At 52.6% G+C, this 26961-nt stretch overlaps 2 protein-coding genes across 3 annotated transcripts in view; one reads left to right on the top strand and one right to left on the bottom strand.

Moving 5' to 3' along the window:
* The window catches only part of LOC128814558 (exocyst complex component 1-like), a 31446-nt gene extending 17354 nt beyond the window's left edge, over positions 1-14092 (bottom strand). Inside the window, exon 1 of the mRNA XM_053990502.1 lies at positions 13461-14092. Within this exon, the coding sequence (XP_053846477.1) occupies positions 13461-14092 (632 nt within the window). The remainder of the gene's footprint in view (positions 1-13460) is intronic.
* On the top strand, positions 13750-26414 carry LOC128814643 (BTB/POZ domain-containing protein KCTD12-like). 2 transcript variants are annotated; one of them, XR_008439441.1, is made up of 3 exons: positions 13750-13811; positions 15477-16814; positions 26276-26414. XR_008439441.1 is itself a non-coding variant. In XM_053990685.1 (2 exons), the coding sequence occupies exon 2, from the start codon at positions 15499-15501 to the stop codon at positions 16357-16359; it is 861 nt and encodes a 286-aa protein (XP_053846660.1). In that variant the 5' UTR covers positions 13750-13811; positions 15477-15498; the 3' UTR covers positions 16360-17000. The 2 variants fall into 2 exon arrangements, 1 of the variants encoding a protein (XP_053846660.1); XM_053990685.1 differs by lacking the exon at positions 26276-26414 and having other exon boundaries at positions 15477-17000.
* The last annotated feature ends 547 nt before the right edge of the window (positions 26415-26961 follow it).

Genomic DNA, 26961 nt, shown 5'->3' with positions numbered 1-26961 from the left:
GGCACCAGCAGAGGAGGATGTGGAGAGGTCATCCTGCTCATCCTGCCAGTAGGAAGGTGAAAGGAGAGGAGGCTGCAATCTAAAATTACATCTGGGAAGGCAAAGAGCTGCCTGAGCTAAAGGACATCACACACAACGGGAGCAATGGGGGCAGGAATGCAGGCTGGGAACCATAGGAAGGAGAACCAGGTTCTCTCTCTGCCTCCCAGCAGGAGGTAGACAAAAATACAGCAATATTTAAGATCAGTATGATTGGTTTATCCCATGGGATGTAAAATGAGAGGGAAAGACTTAAAATCCAGGAAGTGTCTCCTACTCTGAATTCCTGAGGAGCCAAAACAGTTGCAGGAGCCAGGCTTACCTGATAAAGGACTTCTCAGGTGTGGTGGGAGCTCCTGATCTCCTTGTGTGTGGGAAATGTGAGATAATGAGGCATTGGAGCAAATCTGGTATCTGCACTGGGATTTTTCCTGCCAGCCATGCTGTACTTCATTTGTTCTGATGTAAAACTGGGAAGCTGCTCTTTTTCCCATTTATTTTCACGTTTGTGAAACCCTGAATTTGGCGTGTTGCCAAAGCCTCTGGAACATTCCCATTAATAAAAACCCTCATTATCCCAACTTTAACGATGCTCTGCCAGCCCCAGCAGCAGAAAGGGAGAACCTGATCCAAGCTGCGTTTCCCCAAAACCTTAATGTCACCCTAAAGGCACAAATTCCCACTGACTCCAGCCCTCCATAATCCCTCTTTCAGTAAAGCCAATCTTTAAATCCCTTATGGAGCTGTCTGTCAAGGAGCTTTGTCCCCGTGGCCAGATGGGCCTGGCTGTGTCCTGCCAGCGCTGGTGGCCAGACAGGAGCAGAGCTCTGCAGCCTCTATGGGCTGCTGCAAACAGCTCCAGAGCTCCTGGGCCTTCCATGGAAGCTGTGTCCATGCATCACCAGGGAATCATGGAATAGGCTTGGAAAAGAACTCCAAAATCAAGTCCAGCCTTTGAGTGAGCACCACTGTGACTGCTAAGCCACGCTTGGGTATTTGGCCATGTTTGGGCAGCCTGACTTTCCTAAATTAGACATGGATGATCCAGGAGGGAAGGAAACCCCTCAGCATCCCCTCAACACCTTGGACACAGCAGGGCATCTCCCTGCAAAACACAACCAGGATGGAGAGACGACCCATACAAGCTCTGGCTGCCCCATCCCTGGAAGTGTTGGAGCAGCCTGGGCTCTGGAAAGTTCCCTGCCCATGGAAAGGGGGGAATGGGATGGGCTTTAAGGTCCTTTCCAACCCAAACCACTCTGGAATTCTGTGACTGCCAGGTCTCAGGAAGCTGGGTTGGAAGACACCCTAAAGCTCCTCTCCTTCCAACCCCCTAGCATGGGAGATGTTATTGGGCTACTTCTCCATTCTCAGCAGGCCCAGTAATATCAGGATTCCCTGCAATCCAAGGCCTGTAGGTCCTGGGTAAACACCTGGAGACCCCCAGGCATCCTTTCACAGCCTCTGAGCTGCATGGGGAGGGGAAAACCCAGTGGCTACAACTGAAACATTGGGTTTTGCAAATATTTGAGTGAGAACCTGGGGTAAATAAAAATACAGATTGCAGGGAAATAATAATTAAAATAATAATAATAATATTTACAACAGGCACTGGGAATGTTTGGGAGGAGGAATTTGTTGTTGAATTTGTGGCTCTGCAGTGAACTGAAAGCAATGAACCCCTCCCAGTTACTCCCTCAGCTCAGCCACACGTTTAACGAGCTTGGAATCACATCCCCAATTATTAAAAACTCCTACCATGCTTGTGACCTCCCCAAATAAAAAGTAATTTACAGCTAAAATGATTCTGTCAGCACCACATCCCTTTGAACCTTTCTGGGTTACCCTGGTTCCTCCGTTCCTGTCAGGTTTTCAGCCTCTCCAATGGCATTGCCTTCCCCACACCCATTTCCCAACACTAATTCATTTAGAGCAGCACTTGAACTCCAGGAAAATGATGGAAAGGCAGAGTAATAGAGGGCTCCGTGCTGCTGGATGAGTTAATTTGGGAGGCTTGACACTTCCCGTGACTGGAATTGAAAAGCTGTCGGCAGCAGAGCAGGATCACAGCCCCACCACACCCCCCCCAACATCCAGAGACAACCTGAGAGACTTAAAGATGTCAGGGAAAGCTTCTGAGCTTCCCCCATCACCACCCAGCTGCTGGAAAGGGAAAAGGGAAAGCACCTTGGGAAAGGGAAGGGAGGGCAAAGATTTACCAGAGGAGCAGAAATGGAGGAGATCAGTCACAGGGAGCCTCAGAACAGGAAATGATTTGTGGGTGAAATGAAAGCCCTGAGAGCGAAACAGGAAGCCTGAAGGACCTGAGCAAAGCCCTGAGCTGAGACCAGGGCAGGAATTCCCCAGGTGCAGAAGGAGCATCAGAGCTGCAGAGGGAGAAAAGCAAAACAAAGTGAAATCGCACCCCATTTCCTCTTTGTTTGGTTAAAGAGTCAAAATAGGGGTTAAATCCCCCTTCATTTCCTCCTTGTTTTGTTAAAAACAGTCAAAATCAGGGTTAAATTACCTCCATTTCCTATTTCTCTGTTTAAAAAGAGTGAAATAGGGATTAAATCACCTCCATTTCCTATTTCTTGGTTTAAAAATGTCAGTCTTTTCAGAGAGAAATGCTTCCTCCATCTGAGCTCACTTGTCATCCAACAAGCACAGAACTGCAGCTCCAGGGGGGATTTTTCTTTTTTTTTTTTTTTTCTTTATCCCCCTTTTAAAATTCTCCTGCCGGTGCCAAAGGCAGGAAAGTCCCAGACGTGCCAACCCTCCCAGCCCTGGCACTGCCTCCTCCTGTGGGTTCTTGTGTGGATGTGCAGCATTAGGGGTTGGGTGCAGCACAGGCTCCACTGATTTAGATCATCCCAAAAAATCAGGGAAAAGGGAAAACTGCATGGGACATTGTGGAGCTTTTGGTGTTTGTTTTTTTTTTTCTTTTTTGGTGTTTTGTTTTTGTTTTTGTTTTTGTTTGTTTGTTTGTTTTTGTTTTGTTTTTTTAGTTGGTTTTGTTTTGTTTTGTTTTGTTTTGCTAGGGTTGGGATTAAATGCATGAGACGGTATTTTTATTTTTTGTTTGGACTCAGACACTTATTAGTTTTTATCTATATTATACTTTCACACAGTGTGAGTTCTACAGCACTTCACTCTAACAACCTAAAAATGGAGCCCCATCTCTCTCTCTACCTTTTAAGGAGGCCTTTTAAGGATAAACTATCTAATTAACAAATTGAACTTAAATTATTTCTGCTTTTTACCCAATAACCAACCACCTGTGGCCTGCAATGTGGACTTTTTTATCCAATTACACAAAACCACCCAAACCCATGGAGAAGAAGGTGGAGAAGAAGGAGAAGAAGTAGAAGGACCAGCCTCCGCCCTAAAACCTCCATCCTGCCTTATATATATTGCTATATTCTAAACCCTTAAACTCTAAGTTTCTACCCTGTGATACCACACACTTCTATTCAAACTGCACACCCACAATCCCAGTTCTGTCATTCCATTTTGGAAGCCTTCTCCACGGCCCCAGGTCAAATGCAGTGTTCTCTTGGGGGTCAGTGCCTGCCAGCACAGAAAGTCTCAAATTCTCCATCATCCAGCATCCAGGGCTCCAACAGGACATCAGGAGCCAGTGGCACTGGTGGGGACCCGGTGGCACAGCCAGGCCTGGCACGACCCTGCTGTCCCAGCAGGACACCACCATTCCAGGGTGATTAATTAAACATAAAGCCTGGCTTTTCACCTCCGCTGCTCTCTGCTCACATTTTTCTGGCCTGCTGGGTTTCTTCATGCCCCAGATAACTCCGGGAGCTTCATCTCCGACGCTCTTGGCAGCCACCTGCTCTTCGTTCATTTTTCATGAAGACTTTTCTCACTCTGCTCGCATGCTCTGAGCCTCACAGAGTTCAAGGGGGGCTCTTTGTCCTCAGCTCTCAATCTGCTTTCTTGCACACAGAGACAAACGCAGGCCCTGTGCTGGAGCTGCATCCCAGGAAAGCTGATTTCTCCTCTCTTCCCTGCTGTCAGTGAGCGGAGTTTGGGATTGGAGGTGTTCCTGCTTCATTTTTCTAGGAAAAAAATTGTAGAACCCATGGGAAGATGGAGAAATGGCCTTTTCCAGGCTCTTCTGGGTGAAACCACCTTGTAGATGGCTCTGAAAAACTGGGAGGGTGGAAATAGATTAAATAGATGATATTTAAGGTCCCTTCCCAAAGCCAAAACTTTCCACGATCATAAGATCCAAGAACTCAAACTGGGATAGTGCAAAGGCTCCCATTAACTTCTCCTGACATTCCCAGATTCACAAGCCCTGCAGCTCTTCTGCCCATCCCTCCAGACTCTGCATGAGGAGCAGGACTGTGGAGAAGCCACTGGTGGGGGATTCCTCACGGGCTGTGGAGCAACAACCTGGAGGCAGCTGGAAATGGGAAATCAGGTCAGGAAGCAGCTCCCTGCCAGGAGATGGATGAGGCATGACCTGGCCTTGCTCCTATCCCATCCCTTCTCCCAGAGAGCAGGGCTGGAGGCAGCAGCAGCCCAGGGGCATCTGGATGTGCAGACCTAGAATATCAAATTTTTGCTCTCTCGTCTTTGCCACACAGGAATCACACCCGGGATTATAAAAACCTCACCAATCATTTTTTTTTTTCCTGCATTCTGAGGTGCTTCATGTTAGGAAAGGATAGAGCAGCAGAATCAAGATTTATGGAAGATAAAAAATATTTTAGGAGAAGCCGTTTGTTCTGTTCCATATCCCATAAAGTCCCCCAGCATTATTTGTCCCCCCATGCAGGGCTTGGGGACAAAAGCCACTCTGCAAATGAAGAGGAAAAGCTTTAAAACACACAAAGCAGCAGCTTTTTAGGTCACATGGAATTGCCCTGGGGAAGCCACAGCCTCAGGATTCCAGCTGCAAATATGGCTCCAACAGTTTAGGAAAACTGGCTGGAGTGTTCCAAAGGATAACCCAGGAGGGCTGGAATTGCTGATTCCAGCATGGGCAACCTTTGTTCTAGAAGATCACATCCAGGTCTAGTCAGGAAAATGGGCTGGGGCTGCCCCTGGATCCCTGGCAGTGGCTGGACACTGGGGCTTGGAGCAGCCTGGGACAGCAGGAGGTGTCCCTGCCATGGCAGGGGTGGGCTGGGATGAGCTCTAAAGTCCTGCCCTGGTTTGAACAGACAGGCGTCTGTTAAGGAAGGCAGAAGTCTCCCCTGAAATGGAGAATGTAAACCCCTCCCTCTGAATTATAATAAATTTGAAATTAAGGGGCTCTCAGGCAAAGGTATGAGAATAGGAATAAGAGTTCTTTATTAGGAAAAAGAAAATACAAATGCAGTAGTAGTACAAACAAACAAACCACTGCTAGAGTGAGAACAGGCCTGGCAGCCTGTGGGTCAGGGTGCTGGCAGCAGTCCCATTCCATGGTGGCTCAGCCCTCCTGCAGTGCCAGCTGTCCTTCTGCTGGAGCAGGGATCCTGGACAAGGCTGGAGTTTTCCTCTGAAGCTCCCGGGCTGCTGGAGATGGGCCTGGGCTTCCTCTGGGAATGCAGTGGGGAAGAAAGCTGCTCCTCTGGGAATGCAGTGGGCAAAGGCTGCTGTGGTGTTCCCCAGGTCAGATTGTATCCAGGTAGAAATGCTTGGCTCCTCCCCTGGGCGGAGCCTCTCCCCATGGGATGATGGAATTTTCTCAGCCATGCAGGGACACTCACTGGCCATTAATTAATAATAATTAATAATAATTAATAATAATTAATAATTAATGGCCCATGAAGAGAAGAGATCTCCTGGAGGGAGGATTGGCTGTGGGAGAGATAAAGAAAACTGCCCAAGGAACAGAGGATAACTGCCCCAGCTCTGACAGATGGGGATAGAACACACATCCCCAGCCACATCTTGTAACCCAAGACAAGTCCCTTCCCATCCCAACCATTCCATGATTCCATTTTCCATTCTAAAAAAACCAAGCCAAGAAAGCACTGCTTTGTTCCAGGGAAGAATCGAAATGGGTTTTGCCTCGTATCCGTTAATGGCAAATTCCCACAGGATGATTTTCCATTCCCCCAGGTTTCTTGCTCTGCAGCCACAAAGGAAGCACGCCCAGGGATGCAGGGAAGCTGCAACATTTGGGATCTTCCACCCTGGAACCCTGTGGCTGATCCCCTGTACTGCCTGGAGAACTACCCTGGCTCCACCCCAGTTTTTGGGGGGCTCTTTCATCCCAGAGCATTCCCGGGGTGCTCTGATCTGATCCCTGGCTCCATTGACCATCCAAGGGAGCAGAGGCAGAGGGGACAGGAGGGACTCAGCTCCTGGGGCACCGTGGGGCCCTGATTTTTGCAGTGTGGACAGTTCCAGGGCTGTCCCTTCCTGTGGAAAAGCTGCTGATGCCGCAGGGAACTTCCCCTTTCTGTGTGAGCAGCCCTGGAGTGTATCCCGTGCCACTGGCGGGTGACAAGGCTGCACACCCTCATCCTCCCGCCTGTGCCAGGTTTTTGGGATGCTCCGTGGTTTTTTGGGATGCTCCGGAGGCGGAGATCCCACTAGAGGGTGCTGGGAATCACGGAAAGGCTCTGCCTGCTCCCGGGCCATCCCTGCCAGGTCCTGCGGCCACATTCCCTCCCCTCCCTTCCCTCTCTCCTGATTTATGTCCCGCACAGCCAGAGCAGTCACAGCTTTAAAATGTTTTTGCTTTATGGCCCCACTTTCTCTTTTTTTTTTTTTTTCTTTTTTCCCCTTGAGTAAACACAACCAACAAATGGAGTGAGCCCGAGCGAGGGATGGGGGTCACAGACTGGGATATTCCCAAATCCCTGAGCACCCAACGAGACATGGCACACACAGAGAGATCCCTTTCCCACCCCAGCAGCCTCCAGCAGAACTGAAAAATATTCATCCACCTCTGGACCACCTCCAGGTGATCCCACAGACATTTATGGCTCTTTTTTTGGTGTGTATGTGTGTCCCCACCTGGGTGTCACAAGGGTTGGAACTTTGTGTGACACACGTCCAGATAAGATAAAGGTTCGATCCAACATGAATTATAAACTAAAAATGAGAATTTTCCTCTTTCCCCCAATGTTTTCAGAGTTCCAGCCCAGTGAGATGGTAATAAATGTAATGAATTCTAATTAATATCTATTAATTCATCACATTGAGCAGGCTATTAAGATTTCTTTTTCTGATAGACTGCACAGATAATCAGATTAATTGAATTTAATTATATCTGGGGGGGAGGGGAGAGAGAATTGGACACAGGGAAAAGTGGGACTCATCCGAATTTTCCTGTCAGCTGGGAATCCCACAGGAGCTGATCAGCTGGAATTCCATGGATTTTGCTCCTTAACTCTTTAGATAAATTGGAATGATGGCTCCAGCTCCAGCCATTAACTCTGCCAAGGCCACCCCTAAGCCCTGTCCCCAAGTGCCACACCCACAGGGCTAAAAATCCCTGAAGGGATGGGGAATCCGGGGCTGGACGAGCTTTTCTTGGAGAAATCCTCCCTAATATCCAAGCTGGAGCTCCTCTGGCACAACTTGAGGCTGTTTCCTCTCATCCTGTCCCTTGTCACAGACATCACTTGTCACTGTTAGGATAGAGGGAGCACAGCCTGCCTGGGGGAGATGCTGCAGATCCTCCAGGAAAACTCATCCAGGGCCAAATCCAAGCTCTGTTGGGAATGAAAGCCCTTGGAAAGACTCCACATCTACCAGGACCACCAAGATCCCAAATCCCTGCACTGCTCTTGTCCCAGGCTCCTCCTGGGCCAGAGGGAAACAGGAGGGAGGGAAGTTGGGAGACATTTCTCTGAAAATGATTCCTTGCCCCACTTCCAAACGTTCCTGACAGGAGAAGGAGGAGCCAGGCAGGCTCAGGGAACTGAGGGCCAAGAAGAACTAGCAGAGAACACCCCTGGGAGTGCCCAGCACGTGTGAAATGTCACTTTGTCACTCAGGGCAGGGCTGAAGTCCCTGACCCCTCCTGGCACTGGCCAGAGCCACTCGGGGACAGCAGCACAGCTCAGTCCCTGTCACCTCCACCTTCCAAGGGGGGTCCCTGCCCATGGCAGGGCTTGGAATGAGATGGGCTTTAAGGTCCCTTCCCATCCAGGATTTGGGCATTTTTGATCCTTCTCTCAACTTTGAAAGGATAAATTGTCCATTCAGGAAGCTCCGGAGCTCCGTCCTCATGCCAGGTTCAGCAGGGCTCTGCTCTTCCAAACCACCCTCAGGGGAAGAGTTATCCCAAACTGGGCTGGGGTCTGAGGAGCTGATCCAGGGAGGTGGGAGCTGTGCTCCAAACCCCCTTCCAAGCACAAGGAATGCTCCCTCCCCAGCCTGGTGTCCCTGGGAGCGCTGGCGCTGCTGGATCTCTCCAAGTCATGAAGCACACTGGGCACATGGCCAGGGAAATGGGCCAACAAATTTCCCTGGAACGGTGCTGGGCTAGGGATGTGCCTTCCAGAATCTAACCCTGGCTGGCAAAGTGACATTGATGTTCCTGGGCCTCTCCCTGGCCAGTTGCAGATCCGGGCAGTGAGCCCTCCCTGCAGGGCCAGCAGGGCTGGAATTGACGTTCCCAATGCAGCTCCAGCTCTGGCTGGGCTGGCCCCGGCTGGGGGTGGCTCTGGGCTTGTCCTTGACCTGCTGAGACACTGGGAAAGCAGCTCCAGGGGACAAAGGGACAGGGACTCTGCGCTGAAGGGTGAGGGTGGCATGGGAAGGAGTGGGAAGGACAAGCCATGGACCCATTTGGGCTGGAGATCACAGAATCCCTGAGCCTGCAAAAGCCCTCTGGGACCATCAAATCCAACCATTTCTCAAGCTCTGACCCATGTCCCCAAGTGCCACATCCACAGGGCCTCTAAATCCCTCCAGGGTGTGACTCCACCAACACCCTGGAAAGACTTTTCCAGTGCTGGGCAACCCTTCCTGGGAGGAAATGAATGAAGAAGAGAAGGATCTCAGCACTCTCTTGAAACTGGTCTAAGCTGGGAAACCTGGAAATCCAGGAGGCTGAATCCCTCCCATTTGCAGGAGAGAGAGGGGAGGGCACACCTGGGTTTTCTGTGGGGGATTCCTTGCTGCCCAGACAGATTCACCTGCTCCCTGTCCCTGCCCCAGCAGCATTCCCAGTCTGGCTCTGGCAGCCAGGTGGCACCTTCATGCCAGGGCAGTGCCTTGGCAGAGCCTGAGGAACAGACTGGCTGCACCAGGCCCCCACAGGTCCCTCCTGTCACCCACCTGCCACCTCCTCCCTTGTTATCCCATCTCACCTGGGTCTTACTGAACAGCACCGAAATAAATCCTCTGTGCGTGGAAATCCGAGTGTTTGTGGGGAGTTTGGTAGCCCAGGCTGTTCCCAGCTCACTGTGTGGATGATCCATAGCCCAGAAATCCCGTGGGCTTTTCACAAGTGTTTTTTTAACCCATTAATTGTTGTTTGCTGGAGCTTTCCCTGGATCCTGCAGAGGACCCAAGCATCCATGTGGGAGTGAGAAGGCAAAGGCCATGGGACCTGCTTCAGGGAAAGGTTGGACTCACTGGGTTCTCCTGTTCTGGGAGCAGAATTCAGAATTCTCCTCCTGGGAGGAGAATTCCCTTGGAGGAATAAAATCCTCCAGAATGCTGGCAGAGAGTGCAAGGCAGAGAAACTGGGAGGCCTTGGTGTCCCTCGTCCCTCTGGCTCCGCACTGCTCTTCAGGAGATGTTCCTGCTCTGGCCAGGCCATTCCTCACCCCTTTCCTTCTGAGGCTGAAATATTCCCAACCCTGCTCCAGCTGACAGTTCTGGCCTGAAATCCAGAGGTGTCTGTGCTCCTTAATCAGGATTTTAATTGCCCAGCTTGGAAGAGGCCACAAGGAAAGGCCTGGGTGAGACATCTCTGCTTCAGGGACGAGCAGTTCCAAAGTGTCCCTCCAGGGATGAGATGGGATGGATGGACACTCCTTTGTTTCTCTTGGCAAATCCAGGATGGAAGCAGGACTCTGACACAGTATTTCCATCATCCTTGTGGTGACAATTCTATTCCCATCAGAGCATGCCAGAAAACCCTCCCGTGGTGATGCCTCCAAGCCCTGGCTCCTTTGGGAGGGGTTTTCAGCCCTGCCCTCACCTCCCTGCGCTCTCCCAGGCAGCACGGCCGGCTGAGCTCCCCTAATGAGGAGCCAATTAAAGTGCACCACCAAGTAGAGCCTTTTTCCTGCCTTGTCCAACCCGATCTGTCACCAAAAGGCCGCAACAATTGCGGCGCGAGGCGGCAGCCGCTGCTAAAAATGGCCCAGATCCGACATGTCGGTGAATTATTGAAGGAGTTCCGACTCCGCCGGGGTCAGACGGGTGTGGCTGCTGCATCCCCAGGGCTGCAAAGCCACCTGAGCTCTGGGCAGAAGCAGATCAACCCCTTTTTATAGAAGCTGGCAGCGGCTGGGGCTTCCAGGAGCTTCGTGGAGGCGCAGGGAGAGCACAGGGGTGGCTCGGGCACAGCCACACAGGGGACATCACTGCTGTCGCTTCTCCTCAGCCTCAGGTGCTCAGAGCTCCGTGCCGCTGGCAGACCTGGAGGCTTTGGGAGGAGGGAGGTGGAGGAAAAGAGAAAAAGATGGGGTTTAGGGATGCTGGGGGGAGTTTCCTGCCGAATTTTGGGAATCTGGGAGCCTGCACGGGGCCAGCAATTCAAGACTGAGAGCCCCTTCAGGCCTGAGTTCTTCTCACCCCAAACCCCACGGTGGGGTTTTAATTAACCCCAGAGAGGAAAACTCTGCACCGGGGGAGAATGAAGGGAGAATGAGGATGGGGAAGAGGGAGACAGAGCTGGGAGCACCAGGAGGAGCAGGGATGCTGCAAAGGGGGATTTTCCCACTGATGGACATACAGCCACAAGACCCTGAAGGGATTAAAAATTATTCAGTACCCCAAATGTCCTAAAAAGAATTCAGTGCCCCAAACCTATAAAAATAATTCAGTGCCCCAAATGTCCTAAAAATAATTCCATGCCCCACAGGAGTCTGGCACTCAGGGATTCTGTTGCCTTTTTAGGACTTTTTAGCTCCACTTTGTTTAAGGATGAAAGATTCCTGCCTCCAGTCCTGGCTCGTGAATCATGGCTGTGGCACCAAGGAATCTGAACCTCTGTGTGGACCCTTCTGACATCCATGAATTAGGGGATTTTTCCTCTGGTAAATATTCCTGCCTCCACAGGCAATTCCCTTGGTTATCTCTGGACAAGGAAGGGATGGAGTAGCATCAGTGCTCTGGGACAACATCCTTGCAACGTGATGGGTCACAGGATCCTCATCCCAGCATGGCTCACAATCAATCTATTTTGGGGTTTTTTAGCCAAGGAAAAATCAGGCAATGGAGACATTTGTGTCTCACTTCCAGCTGACACTCCTCAATCCTTAAAAATGCAAATTTAAGGAGCTTTCAAGGAGTTTTGGGGCAGCACAAGGGGGTTTTAGCAGTGCTGGGGAGCAGGCTGGACTCTCTGGAGGGGCATGAGGAAGATGAGGCACCATGGGGTGAAGGGATTTGTTTCCAAGCTCAGAAAACATGGGAACAGCAGCCAGGAAGTGGCTCCAGGGCCTTCCTCACAATCACTCTGTGGAATCTCAGAATGGATACAAACAGACCCTCATTAAACCCTTCCCTGCCTTCTCTTGGGATGGGGATGAATCATCTGCCACTCTTGTGGTTGATAAAGTCTTTAAAGCCAGAGAGGGACCCAAATTCCTGCTCCACTCTTCTTGGAAGAACTTGTAAAAGCTGCTTTATAAAACCTCCTGGCAACTTCTCTTGAGTTTCCAGGACCCCTGGTCGCTTCCATGATGCCAAACATCTTCTCCTTCCCTGGAGATCCCATCCCCTGTTGCCTCTGGACACATTAGCATTGGCCTGGGTGTTTTCTATCATTTCCACATCAGCTCATGGGAGTATTTGCACCAATTTGGGTGCAATTTTTGTCCTCCATGAGCCTCAAGCATGTGAGGAAAAAGCACAGAGGCAACTGGGAAAAGGGAAAGGGAAAGAGAAAAAAGAACAGGAAGTGCCATAGTTGCTTCTGTCACTGGGCCTGTCCTGGGCTCCCATCCCAACTCTCCCAGCACAGCCTCCAGCAAATCTCCATCATTCATCCATCATCCATCCATCATCCATCCATCCATCCATCATCCATCCATCATCCATCCATCCACCATCCATCCATCCATCCATCCATCCATCCATCCATCAACCATCCATCCATCCATCCATCCATCCATCAATCCATCCATCCATCCATCCATCCATCCATCCATCCATCCATCCCTCCATCCATCCATCAACCATCCATCCATCCATCCATCCATCCATCCATCCATCCATCCGTCCGTCCATCCATCCATCCATCCATCCATCCATCCATCCATCCATCCATCCATCCCTCCATCCATTCATCCATCCATCCATCCATCCATCCATCCATCCATCCATCCATCCACCATCCATCCATCCATCCATCCATCCATCCATCCATCCACCATCCATCCATCCATCCATCCATCCATCCATCCAGTCTCGTTTATAACTCTCCCCATCTATAAATACATCCCACAAAATATCCACAGGGCACAGGTCCTGCAATTTATGGGAAAATAATCGAACAGCCCTGAGATACAAGAAAACAACAAGGAGAAACCCAAACAGAAAAATTCCTTGGATGTGAGTGCCCAGACTCAGGATTTGATTTGTAGGAGAAGAAGAAATTGCATCTTCTGCTCTTAAAAAATTTAACACGGACAAAAATTCATGGATGAAATCAGGCCAGCTCTGCTGTCAGGGAATGTTGGGATTTAAGCTTCATTGGACTTCCAATGGAAAGGATTCCTGGAAATGTTGAAATATTGGGATGTTGTTTGGAGTTGTCATCTTTTCCTGGGTTTACATAAAACTGGAATTTTCAAGTAAACTAAAAAGAGCGGGATTCTCTTTCCTTGCTTGGTTTTTCCAGCCTGGACAAACAGGCTGCCACAACAGCCTAAGCTCCTTATGATCCCACTGGTGTCATTCCTACCTTGGGAAAGGGGATTCCAGTCCCTCCGGCTCAACAGTATAAAATCATCCAAGGAATAGCAAGAGTTTGGCTGCTGTAACCCAGCTGTTTGGCTGGGTTTGGAATTGTGGAATCATCGAATGGTTTGGGTTGAAAGGAACCTCAAAGCCATCTGACCCCCAGCCATGGGCAGGGACACCTTCCACCATCCCAGGATGCTCCAAGCCCCGTCCAACCTGGCCTTGGACATTCCCAGGGATCCAGGGGCAGCCCCAGCTTCTCTGGGCACCCTGTGCCAGGACCTCCCCATCCTCACAGGGATTTCCCACCTAAATCCCCATTATTTTCATTTAAAACTGTTCCCCTTGTCCTGGCACCATCTCACCGCGTTAGAAGTCCCTTTCCCTCCTTTTTTACAAGCGCCGGTGCATTCCCAGGCGATGGCGAGGGTGCCCCTGAAATTCCCCAGTCACTCCCGGCCGGTAGCAGAGCGGCGAGGATGCGGGGATGGGGGATGCGGGCGCAGGGGATGCGGGGACGGCGGGGGCTGGTCGAATGGAGGCGGAGGGAGGCGGGAGAAAGGCGGTCCTGGGGACAGCGGGGGACGGCCCTTGCCGCCTTCCCGGTCATAAAACGGCGGAGCCAGGGTTGGGCGGGCGGAGAGGAGCGGCGGGAGCTGCGCGGCCGGAGCAGCACGCCGGGGAGCGCAGCGGAGCGGCCGGGCCGCCCTGCCGAGGTAACGGGGGCGGCGGGGTCGGGGTCCCCCGGCCGGGGAGCGCTGGGACGGCTGCAGGGCTGAGCCAGGCTGTCCCCGCCGCTGTCCCCGCTCAGGTTCCCGCCGCTGTCACCGCCGCTGTCCCCGCCGGGTCCGCGCCTGGGGCGGGCAGAGGGGACAGCGGGGCCGCTCTGCCAGTCCCCCCCGAGCCCCCAGCCCACCATGGGCAGGCCCCCCAACCTGACAAAGGGGGCCGCTCCGGGCACGGGCGGCTCCTGCCCGCTGGGCCGTGCCGTGGGCATGGAATCGCCAGGAAAAGGGACCCAGAGCCACTGCGGGAGGGGACCGGGAAGCCGGGAACGCGCTGATCCTCTTTCCATCCTTCTGTCTCTTCCTTGCCCAAGTAACTCCTTGTTCAAAGACGGTTCTCCCTGTGAGACGGGAGGAGGAGTGTGGCCGTGAAACGCTGGCTCAGCTCTGCCCCCGTGCCCGAAAGTGCCCATAGAGTTCCATCTTTGTCCTTTAGTTGCTCCGAAATTTGTGTTGGGATTCTTTGGAGCAGCTCCTGGCAGTCTCTGCGGCAGGACATGGGGATGGGGAGAGCCCTTGGGCTGATCCTTGGGTGTGGGACCAGTCGTGGGGGATCCCAACCTCCGAGCAGACCCAGGGCAGCACTGAGATCACCCAGGGAGGGGACAGAGCTGGAGGTCAGCCCAGGGAACCCCTTCTCTCCATGGTCTCCCAAATACCTGCACAGAGCACGGCATGGATCCAGGCTCTGGCTGCTGAGCCAGGTTTATGTAAGCTGCTGATTTGCAGTGTCAAGAGACATCCAAGAACTGGCTTGCCTTTGGAAAATGTATAAATCCGTGGCATCTGCCACAGAACAATTGCTGTAGCAGCAGCCCAGGATTTGTCTTGGTCCCAGCCCCTTGGAGAGGTTCTGCTGTCTCCCAGCTTGGCTGCAAGTCCGTGTTGAGCACTTTCCACGAACAAGGACAGAGCAAGAGTGCCAAAAGGCTCTGTCCCTCTATCCTTCAGGGAGCTGGTGCCGCTTTTCCCCAGCCCCGGGGTGCTCCTTGTGTGGCACGACAACCCCTCCAGCCCCGGCTCAGCGGGGCCCCTGCACCGGGAACTCCTCCCTCGGCAGCTGCTCCTGCCCGCAGGATGCAGGGCTGGCAGGTCCCCAGGGTGTGACAGCCCTGCCTTTCCTGTTGTTGACAGCAGCTCCACGTCCCTGCACCTTCCTGGGCAGAAGGGCCGAGCCCCTCTGCTGCCTCGAGAGCTCAGGTGGAGATGGCACGGTCAGACTACAGGCAGTGTGCCACGGTAGGGGAGGTGGCTTTGGATAATGCTGCTTGTTCCAAGAGCCAGGGACTGGGGAAGAGAGATGACTTCCACACTCCTGGAGAGACAAGGATCTGGTCCTGCCCTGCCTGCTGATCCAAAGCAGGCATTTAGTGGTGGCTTGGCAGTGCTGGGTTGGACTCCATGATCTTAGAGAGCTTTTCCAATCGAAACAATTCTATGATTCCATGTGTGATCTGGCTTGGGATCATTTCCAATCACCTGGGATTGGGGCGATGGCTTGGGGCCCCTTGGGATGCCCTGCAGTCAGTTGGGATCAGGGCAATGGGCTGTGTTTTCCGGCAGTTCTAACACGGTTTTGACCCATTTGTGCTGCAGGTGGGAGCAGCAGGAGCTCACCATGGCCCTGGCAGACCCCGTGAGCTGTGCCAAAGGCAGCGAGGACAGCAACCCCTTCCCTGACATCATCGAGCTGAATGTGGGGGGACAGGTGTACATCACCCGGCACCCCACGCTGGTCAGCGTGCCTGGCTCACTGCTCTGGGAGATGTTCACCCAGAAGAACGCCCGCTCGCTGGCCCGTGACAGCAAGGGCCGCTTCTTCGTGGACCGGGACGGGTTCCTGTTCCGCTACATCCTGGATTACATGAGGGACCAGCAGCTGGTGCTGCCCGAGCACTTCCCGGAGCGCGGCCGGCTGCAGCGCGAGGCCGAGTACTTCATGCTGCCGGAGCTGGTGAAGCTGCTGGTGCCCAAGCTCAGCGAGCAGAACTCCCTGGGGGATGATCCCTGCCAGAGCGACCCCGAGGAACTGTCCCCCGGCGCGGACACCGCGCGTGGCCTGAGCTCGGCCGCCACCGCGCTGCCCAGCGCTGTGTCCGGTGCTGCCGGCACCGAGGGCCGCAGGGCAGGGTTCATCACCATCGGCTACCGCGGCTCCTACACGCTGGGCAGGGACAGCCAGACGGACGCCAAGTTCCGCAGGGTGGCCCGGATCATGGTGTGCGGCAAGACCTCGCTGGCCAAGGAGGTCTTTGGGGACACCTTGAACGAGAGCAGGGACCCCGACAGGCCCCCGGAGAAGTACACGTCCAGGTACTACCTCAAATTCAACTTCCTGGAGCAAGCCTTTGACAAATTGGCCGATGCCGGCTTCCACATGGTGGCCTGCAACTCCACGGGCACCTGTGCCTTCGCCCACGAGCAGACGGACGACAGGATCTGGACCTCTTACACCGAATATGTTTTCTATCGTGAGTGACACACAACCAAACCTCCGCCAACCAACCACTGACCATCCCTTTCCCGTCCCTTGCTGGCTGTGGCCTAGAAGGTAGAGATCCATCCCTGAATCCTGGCGTCCTCCCTCTGCCTCCTTTTCAGTTGGTTCTTGGGTTTTTTCCCTCCTCCTTGCTCCAAGTTGAATCCTGCCCAGCTCTTCCTTGTAGCAGCTGCTGACCACCAACCTTCCTCCCTCTCTGTGACTTCTGCAGTCACTCCCAACCCTCCCTGGATACGTGGACTCGGACACTGCTGTGGACGTGGGTTGGGTGGGACACACTGGACACTGCGTTGGGCTGGCATTCCTGCAGCTGGATGGGCTTGGACACTGGACTGGGCTCTCTGTCCCGTGCAGCTTCACGGGATCCTGCTGCACACACTGGGACCTGCCAAGGGGGTTCGGAGGGGAATCGTTGGGATAAAGACATGGGAAAGGTGGGAAGCAGAGGCAGGGAGGGGGTGGGGGTTGGGAAGTGGCAGCCTGGCAGCACGGCTGGATTGGCAGGAGCTCTGTAAGCAGCTTAGCCTGAGACTGGCAGCGCTTGGCAGGGGAGAGGCTCCCCCTGTGCTTGCAGCTCTGAGCTGAGACATCACCACGGATCTGGGATGCTTCAGGCGGGATTTTGGGGGGGATTTTGGGGAGGGTGGGAGGGGCAGATGTTCTGTGAGGGAGGTGGGGGGGAGCAGGGAAGGCTCGATGTTCTCGGGGGTGTAAAATCCTTATACAGCTCTCCAGCTCCTTGGAGCCTTGTCAGCCAAAAAGTCCCTTCATTTTTTTCTTGGGAGCACAATGGGAATCACGGGGATGATGGAAATCATGGTTGGAATGCTCCAGTGGTGTTCAGGCCACAACTTCACCCAGCAAAGGGAATTTTGGCCATTTTGGTGATCTCCCATGAGGTGTCTCCAATCTCAGCTCTCCAGGCCCTCCTGGAGAGAGGGAGCTCCTCCAGAGATGGAGCTGCTGCTGCTCTCCCCCACTGGGTGATGCAGAATAAAGGGACAGCCTGGGGTGGCCGTGTGTCCACATGTCCAGCTGGCACAGGACAGGGGAAGTTTGCTGAGGGGGCTCCAAGAGGAGATGGAAGGAAGGAACACAAAGTTATCGGAGCCTCTGCTCTGCCCCTCCTGTCCCTGCTGGGCAGGATCACAGGGCAGCACATCCCCAAGCCCAGCGCTGGGTGATGCCCAGCCCCAGCTCTGGCACATGGCCTCAGCCTGCAGGGGAGGTGAGCCTGATGTCCCTGATGTCCCTGTCTGCTGCCTCTGCCTGTCCCCTGGTTCTCTGCCACCCATTCCTGGCACCCACCACCCATTCCTGACATCCAACATCCACCCAAGGCACCCACCCTCCATCCCTGCTCCTCCACCCTTCATCCCTGCTCCCACCACCCATCCCTGCTCCTCCACCCTCCATCCCTGCTCCTCCACCACCCATCCCTGCTCCTCCACCCTCCATCCCTGCTCCTCCATCCTCCATCCCTGCTCCCACCACCCATCCCTGCTCCTGTGAAGCTCCTGGAGCAGGAACTTCAGGATCTCCTCCCTGGCTGGACAGCATCCAAGGGGCCGTTCCTGGTTGTCATTCATGTGGGACGAAGGTTTGCAGCTCCTTCCTGGAGAGGAGGGAAAAGTTTCAGACCAGGTTCTCCCTCTCTCCTGAAGAAGGGGAAGGCAAAAACGGTATTTTGACATTGTTCACGGTCCTGTTCCTCATTCCAACAACCTCTGGAAGAGGAAATGACAACAGGCTTTAAAAAAGACAATAAAAAGGAACTTGAGCTCTGTGTGCACACAAAGAAAACCTTTCAATAAAGGGGGAGGGGATCTGCATTCCATATTTGCTTTATCTTTCTGAACTCAAGGTTTTCCTAAGTAGGATTGGGAAAAGAAATTGCTGCCTTGTGGAAAATGGGCTCTTTTGATGTTTATCCCCACTGGAACTGGGCTGAAAAATTGATCTCTTGGGAGGAGAAATTTTTGCCTGAGGGAGAAACCAGAATGGCAGAGTCACCATTCCAGGGGTTTTGATGTGGTAGGTTCTGGGATCAGGGTTGACCCCCACAGGAAACACGAGCAGGAGTTATTCCTGAATCCTTCCAGAGCCCAATGGTTTTCCTGGAAACTGAGACTTCATGAAAAAATCCTTTTGTTGAGATCCATCTCCACAAAAATGCACCTGATTTGAGGTTGTTTCTTTTCCTTGCATGCATTTATTTATAGGAAAAGTGTTCTTGTCATGGGAGGAGAACCTGGCTCATTTGATCCCCAGGAAAGATCTTGGATCAAATAGATCAAATTTGCTGGGAAATGGTGGCATGGAAAAGCATCTCAGGGAGGTCTCCTCCTCTGAACAATGCTGGCAAGCTGGGAAGAACCAGGCAGGGAATGGCTGGAGTGAGCTGGGAGCTCTCAGGGCCTCAGGGAGACAGTGGAGAACAAATTCCCTGATGCTGCCTGGTTTTCCTGGGAATATTCCCATATTTCTGTGATTCCCAGAGCCCGAGCTCCTGCTGGGCCATCCCTTGGGCTTGTCCAAATCGCCCGGAGCTGCTCTGCTTCTTCTGTCCTTGTGCTCCCCCCAGCACCTCCCACCCCCAGGCTGTCCCTAGGGAAACTCCAGCCTTGTCCAGTTCCTTCCCTGCTGGATTTGGACTTGGAGGTGGTTTTTCCTTCCCACCAAGAGGACAGGATCCTGCTCCTCAGCTTTCTGCCAGTGCAAACTGGCTTAAGCCAAGCTCCAGGTGCTGCTGGAGGTGCCGTGGCAGCATCCCGCTCTTTTCCAGGAGTTCCATCCCGAGATCCTCCCCACCCACTGCATTTCCAGGGCTGGGGAGAGGTTTGGGATGCCCCAGCTCATCCCTGGGAATGCTGGCAACCCGAGGGTGGGCACGTGGGCAGAGCACACCTGGAGCAGGGGTGGCTGGCACGTGCCAGGGGGGATTATCCACCTTGTCTGGGAAAACAGGGGCTGGGAGGGATTCCTGGGATTATTGAAATCTGCCCTGCACTGAGGACTCAGCAGCTTTTCTCATCCTGCTGGGAACAAGAGCTGAGAGCTGGGATGGGTTTGGGATGGGTTTTAAGGCAATGAGGTCCCACGGGGTGTCCAGGCAGCAGATCCCTGTGGGTCCCTGGGGAAGGCGCCTGCCCTCACCGCAGAGCTCAGCACACACCAAGGAACGTTCCCCTAAAGAGCTCCCAGCTTCCCAAGGGTGCTTCCCTCCACGGGGGAGCAAAACCCAGCCTCTCATTTCGAGATTCCTGGAAAATCCTCCATCCCAAAATAAAACCCTGGTGGGAGGGAGGCAGAACAGGAGCTGGGGCTGGCTCTGCCTTCCCAGGCAGGCACCTGCCCACAAATTGCCGGTTGCTCCTCACAAAAACTGAGCTTAAGGAAAAGCCAAATCCCATCTTTCTCCATCAGGCACTTCTGCCACCCCTGGAGAACATCTGGAAGCACTTTGTGTCCTGGGCCTGGCTCCAGCCCCTCTCCAGGGGCACCCTTTGGAGGCAGAGGAGTCCCAAAGCTGAGCTCTCCCCATCCTTGTGGAGCATCTCAATCCCATGGGATGGGGAAGAGGGCAAGGAGGCTCTTCTGGGGGTTAGAGGGGGACACAAAAATCCCATTCCCAGTCCTGAAATCCCATCCTGCCACAAAAATCCAAGGGATTTGATGGAATGTTGAGATAGAAAGGATTTGGTGATGGAGGAGCACAGAGCGGGGAGAAGCAGCTGGAAGTTGGAACCAACCTCTCAAATAGCCAGGGAATGGTTTGCCTTGGAAAGGACCTTAAAGCTCATCCAGTCCAGTCCAACCCCCTGCCAGAAACAGGGACCACTTCCACCATCCCAGGCTGCTCCAAGCTCCCTCCAACCTGTCCAAAATCTTATTTATTTTAAAAACAAACCCCCAAAAACTCCCTTTAACAACATGGGCATCCAGCACTGGGAAAAAACACCGGAGAGCGGGGGGATTTCCCAATTCCTGGTGCAGAAACTGCAGCCTGGATGCTTTGTTTAGGAGGAGTTTAACAAAAAAAAAGGGTTTAGGCTCAGTTTAGCAGCTGCAGCTGCTGTGTTCTGACCACAGAGAGACCTCTGGGCTTCCTTCCCAGGGCTGTGGGGAGCAGGAGGGGGAAGGCAGAGGAGTGTCTGAGTCTCTTGGAAGTTTTGGGAGCTGTTGGATGTGCTGGATTCTGGTGAGTGCCGGAGAATTTGCCAAATAAATCTCGTTCAACCTGCGCTGACATTTTGTGCTGAGCTTAAGCAGGCTGGACTTGGAGATGTTCAGGTGGTTTCCTTCAAAGGCTCTGGCAGTCCAAAATGTTTTCCTTCATTGCAGGTGATGGATGGCTGGGAATTTTCCCCTCCTGCTCCAGGAGAGCTGGGCAGGATCTGAGGGAAAGATGTTCCTGCAAATAACCTAAACCAGATTCCAGCTGAATCACTTTGGAGCCAAAGCACAACCCCTGCATCCCAAATGTTTGCTGTCCCTCCTTTCTCTTCTCCAGGATAAATCCTGGTGGGATAAAACCACCAGCATGCAGAGCCACCAGCATCCTAAGGGATGAATCCTTCCTTCACCCCCACACCCCTAAAAACTCCCATCAGGGATGAATTTAAGGTTCCTTCCCACCCAAACCAGTCTGGGATTCTGGGATCTGGAATTTTGAAGGGAGATGGAGCCTGGCCTTGTCATGGTCCTGTGCCATCATTCCAAGGAGCCCTGTGGGAAGCAGGCAGGAGGAGCAGCCTGTTCCCTGGCATGAAATCCCAGGAATGTTCCTCCCAGGGAACAACAGCCCCTTCCCACCAGGAGCAGGCATGAGGGGCTGCAGATTTTGGGGCCATTTCACAAGGAAAGCTGCCTGAAAAAAATCAGATTTTTCCCTCAAAATTCAGCTTTTGAGTTCCCATCCAGTTAGAACCATGGAATATTCCAAATTGGAAAGGACCCACAGGGATCATCCAGTCCAACCCTTCAGGAATGGCCCCTACAGGGATCGAGGTTTGTTTGGCTTTGGTTTGGGGCCCTTTCTGGGACTAGGGAGGGCCCAGCCCCGAAAACCCAAACAAAGCCCAAATGTTTAAGGCTCAAAGATGGAAAGAATAAATAAAGGAAATTGAAAAAAATCAAGTTTTCCTTAGGCCAGCCCTGTGCTGTGGGATTGGCCGGACAGGGAGTGTTTATTTGGATCAGATGAGGAGTGCACAGGAAGTTTTGGGGACCTGGAGAACCCAAAGGGACAACAAAACAACCTCAAACTGGGGCTTGTGCCTCTCCCAGCTTGCCCTGCCTCAGTTTCCCCAGGCACAGTGTGAGGAAATGAGTCCTTTGAGCTCCTTATTGGGTGTCCCAGAGAGCAGAGCTCTGCTGGGAGCCATGGAAAGGATATTCCAGGAGTTCTCTCCCCTCTGGGATGTGGGGAAATCCTCGCTCTGGTGAAGCACAGCCTGCCCACATCTGGACCCACAAGCACTGAGAGAACCATGGAATATTGTCCTGGAATCATGGAATGGTTTGGATTGGGAAGGACCTCAGAGCTGATCCAGTTCCATGGGCAGGGCCCCCTCCACTATCCCAGGTTGTTCCAAGCCCCACCCAACACTTCCCTGGCTCACTCCAGCTGTTTTTAACCGGGCAGGATAAACCAAACCCCGCCGTGTTTCCCTGCTTGGCCCCACATGGGGATCAGCTCCTTAGAGCTGAGACTTCCAGCCAAAAAAAAAAAAAAAACAGGATAAACCCAAATCCTTCCCCTCTCCGGCAGAACAAGGGATTAGAGCTCATTCGGGGCTGTCCCCTCTCCCTGAGTCACTCCCTGAGCACAGCCATTATTCCCATTACTCCCTAATTTGCTCTTAATGGACCGCTTTAATCAACTCCGAGGATTAAATGCCACTGAGGAGCCTGGGGAATGGCCTTTTCCAGCTGCAGGGATCCTGAGCCGGGATGGGTGCGGAGGGCAGGGTCTGAGGGTGAAGGAAAGGGATGACAGGGGACAGGGAGAGGGCACAAGTGACATTTCAGGAGCAGAGTCTGCATTTAACTGAGAAAAGAGAGAAGTAAACAGGAAATTGTTTTGCAACCTCCCTCCGCTAAAGCTTCCCCTGCTCCTCTCTGCTGCCACGGAGCCCAGGGGCCTCCCAGGAAAGGGTTTTTTCCATGGATCCCGGGATGCCTTGGCTCCCACGGGATCCCCTTGGCGTCTGGGGGATGCAGCAGCAAACCTGGCACCCTAAAAATGCCCATGTCCGGGGAGGGGAACCCAACTGCTCCCCCAGAGCCACCGCCGGCAGGAGCAGCCACGGGCTTCCATCACTCCAAGAGATCCCAGCAGGGATTTCGGAGTAGGCAGAGCCTCCCTGACTTTCGGGACTCCCGATTCTTCCTGCAGCTCTTGAACCCTTTAAATCCCCAGCTGCTTTCCCAGCTCCTCATCCCTGTCACTGTCACCGCCTTCAGTCGCTTCAACAGAGCAGCTCCAAATCCGAGGGAAGCGAGGGCGCAGCCAACATTTTCCATTTTATTCCCAAATTATTATTGTCCTTTGCGTGCCTGGAGGGGATTTAACACAACCCCATTAACTCCGTGCCGCAGCCTTTGACTGGAATTTGGCTCCAGGGGAACTGAAATCCCCAGGTCCTGGTTTGGAAGGATTCCCGGTCTTCCCGAAGTCAGCAAAAGGGGCTGGGAAAGCACTTTCAGCAGGCTGGAAAGTGGAGCAGGCAGTGAGGGGCTGCGATAAGGTGCTGATGTTAAATATTCCTCCCAATTCCTGACATTTCGGACTGGTTTTAATCCCCCTCCAGCAAACCGCTGCCCCTGGAAAGCGCAGCTGCTTCCTTCCAATGGGATTCATTTGTATTTGGATGAGGAATGAGGTTTTGGCACCAGGGATCTCCACCGTGAGTGGTTCCTCTCCCTCCGGAGCTGAGGTCATCTAGCAGTGTCATGGTAATGAAGGACAAACTGTCCTAGCTGCTGTCACCGAGCCTTGGCAGGGGCCAGGAATCCTCCCCGTGTTCCCAGGTCTGTTCCCGGGTTTGTTCCCAGCTCTGTTCCCAGCTCTGTTCCCAGGTTTGTTCCCAGCTCTGTTCCCAGCTCTGTTCTCAGCTCTGTTCCCAGGTTTATTCCCAGGTTTGTTCCCGGGTTTGTTCCCAGCTTTGTTCCCAGCTCTGTTCTCAGCTCTGTTCCCAGGTTTGTTCCCAGGTTTGTTCCCAGCTTTGTTCTCAGGTCTAGCCCCAGCTCTGTTCCCAGCTCTGCTCCCAGCTCTGTTCCCAGGTTTGCTCCCAGCTCTCTTCCCAGCTCTGTTTTGTTCCCAGCTCTGTTCCCAGGTTTGTTCCCAGGTTTGCTGGTGGATATCCCAGAGAGGCTGGTTCCTTCTGGGGGAGGAACCTTCCTCCATTCCGTCCTTCTCCCTCTGGGATCTGCCCCTTCCAGCTGGGGCTGATCCCACCTGCCCTGCTTGTGCTCCCACAGGATCCTGCAGCAGCAGCAGGCCTGGAATTATGGAATACTTTGGACTGGGAGAGACCTTAAAGCCCATCCCATTCCATGCCATGGCAGGGACACCTTCCACTGTCCTAGGCTGCTCCAAACCCCCTTGAACATGGCCTTGGGCACTTCCAGGGATCCAGGGCCAGCCACAGCTGGTCTGGGAATTCTATCCCAGCACGTCCCCATCCTCCCAGCCAGGAATTCCTTCCTAGTATCCAATATCTGGAGCTCAGAGTGGTCACTGTGACCTCCCGTGCTCATGGATGTCCCAGATGAGATCAGCAGCTCCATGTACTCCAGATAATTAACTGGGTCTTGGATGAAAGCGTTGGAGGGGGCTGGGAACAGCTGGAGCACCTCGGGTGTGCTCAGAGCAGCTCTTCCATGTTGACCCATGGAAGTTTCTTTTGGTTGGTTTATTTTGTTTGTGGGGTTTCTTTTTTCTCTTTTTGCCCCGAAGACCAAAATGAAATCAAACAAAAATCCCAAGCCATTATTTAAATAATAGGAGGAGCTTGGAGCCACTGATTGAAAGGGATTTAACTCCAACCTTAAAGCCCAGAGTGCTGCAATTTCCTGATTAATTCTTCCACAAAAAAAAAAAAGAAAAGAAAAAAAAAAAAAAAAAAAAGAAAAAAAAAAAAAAAAGAAAAAAAACCCAAACAAACCAAGGATAAAACCCCTCCTGGCCCTGCTCTCCCTGGATCCTTCCCTTCCCCAGGTGAACATTCCCAGCTCTCTCCTGAGTCTCTGAAGTTGATTTAAACCCCACCAAGGTTTAGGAAACATCCAGGGGACAAGGCACATTCCTGTGTCCTGTTGGTCATTCTATGCATCCCAATGGACGATTCACCATCATAGCTGATCCCAAGGTCCTTTCCCACCAACCTCCACCACCCCATGATTCCATTTCCTCCGTTTTCCTCTTGTCTGTTTCCCCTTTCCCCCTTTCCTGGGTAATAAAAGCCCTTCATCCCGAAATGGCCTCTTGGGAATGTGCCATTATTCCATTATTTATATGTTGGGAACAAAGTCTTGATTCCATCCCTTTTTTCTCTCCCTTAATAAGCTTTTAATCCATGCTGGAAGTTCAACAATCCCCCCTTGGCTCCAGAGTTTCCTTAAAAGCCTCTTGGATGGCCTTTATCCAAGAGTCCTCAGGAAAATGGAAAAACTGCTCTCCATTATCCACAAATTTGTAGACTGAACATAAAAGCAAAGGATTCCCACCCCCTCCGCCATGTTTATTAGAAGGGTTTTCATTCTGCTTTTAATTATGGTTTCAGTTTAATTAATACACAGCCACAATTCCTAAATGGAATGTGCAAATGTGCTCAGGTAAACCTTTTATTCCATGTTAAAATGCACATTTGGTATTAATTATGACTGGTGCCAAACTGATCATTAATGAAGCTTTAGAGTTAATTAGAACCAGGTGCAAATTTCTCAGGAAGGGCTGGAAACAGTGCAGAAAATCCCTTTTTTGGTAAAAAATGTGTTTATTCCTTCAGCTCCCACATAGAATATCCCAATTTCCCCCTTTCCAACAATATTTTGGTATTAAGGGTAATTTTCACCTCCCTCTCCAGGTTGTGTTAATGGGTTTCCAGGGAAAACTCCAACAGCAACCAGCTCCAGCCAGGCAGAGTTGCCTCATTCCAGCCCCCTTTGCTTCCAGCAAAAGCCATGGAATTCATAAAGCATTTGGGAATGACTCCAGACTTCCCCTCCTTCCCTGAGAGTGGAAAACTGGTTGTTGATCCCATTTCACAGCTGAGGATTTTCGGGATGGAGAGCAGGAAATATTCCTCAGGTTTCCAAGGAGCACGAGGGTGGCTCCTTCTCTTTTCCAGTGGAAAAAAACTTGGGCTGTTGCGATGCCCAGGCTTGGTCTGATCCCAAATCCTAGGGAAGGGGATGCACCAGGACACTGCTTTGGCCCTGCCCCTACAGGACATCTGGGATCAAAATTCTCTTTCCAACAGCTCCCAGGTTTTGCTGATGCAGGGGCAACTCTTGCTGAAATTGGGATGGGGTTGAGCTGGAGAACTTTCCCATGGATTAAGGGGGAGTCAGGTTACTCCCAGCTTCCAAAAGGCAGGAAATATTGGGAGGAGCCCAGATATTTTGGAAAAGCACCATAAAACCTGGCTGGGCTCATGGCACATCCAAGGGGAAAATCCCAGGGAATTATTTTTCATGGGATACAACCACAGTGCTTGTTTTCCTTGCATCCCTCTCCAGCAGGGGTGTGGATGTGGAAGAGCAGAATTCCCTGATTTTGGAGCAGGACCCAGACCCACACGTGGGTGCGTAAGTGTGGAGGGAGATCACCAGAATTCCATGATCTTGGAGCATGGATCCAGATCCAAACCTTCTCCTTTGTTTCCAGGTCCTGTTGTGCGAGGCCAGCTCTCCAGGCAGCTCTCCAGGCACTGCAGCCTTCCAGGTAAATCCATGGAAAAGAATGTCCTGGGAAAAACCTGGGAGTGGGGGAAGGAAGAATCCTAAGCATTTGAGTTCCAGCAGTGGCTGTGATTCCCGAGGGTTCCAGCGCTTTGTGCTTCCATCCCTTCACCACATCCATGGAATGTCCCCAAAGCCATGGTGCTTGTTGGACAACATGGATTTGAGGCTGGAAGTGGAGTTGAGCCAACACTTTCCAGTGGTGGCTTTGAAATCTTCCCAAACCCTGGGAAGCACCAAGTGCCCACCTGAAGTCTGAAATAAAATGGGATAAATGCAGCTTTTCCAGCGGAGCAGAGCACGGACAGCCAGCATGTGGAAGGGGTTTTGTTCTCCCTGGGATGAGGGAAAACCAGGATGGAGCAGGGATTAACCCAAAATCCCAGAGAGACAACGGGAGGCACTGGAAGAGGAACAAACTTCCAGAAAGCTCCGCCAAAGTGTGCAAAGCCTCTGGAAGGAACAAACCTTCCCTCAGCTCCTGGCACTGCTCCAGCCTCCGCCTCCTCTTCCCAATCCTATTAGAATTAGAGGGACAGAGCTATAAGAGGAAAAGTCCATCCCCAGAGCAGCGCTGACAGCTTGGCCTTTAAATCTTTAATAAGCACAGGC

Source organism: Vidua macroura, chromosome 14, assembly GCF_024509145.1.
Source record: "Vidua macroura isolate BioBank_ID:100142 chromosome 14, ASM2450914v1, whole genome shotgun sequence".
Taxonomy (NCBI): domain Eukaryota; kingdom Metazoa; phylum Chordata; class Aves; order Passeriformes; family Viduidae; genus Vidua; species Vidua macroura.
The sequence above is the reverse complement of the archived record's forward strand: the minus strand, read 5'-3'. Positions and strand labels throughout refer to the sequence as shown.

Excerpts from the sequence above, each read along its gene's own strand:
- LOC128814643 (XM_053990685.1), top strand. The coding sequence starts at position 15,499 with ATGGCCCTGGCAGACCCCGTGAGCTGTGCCAAAGGCAGCGAGGACAGC.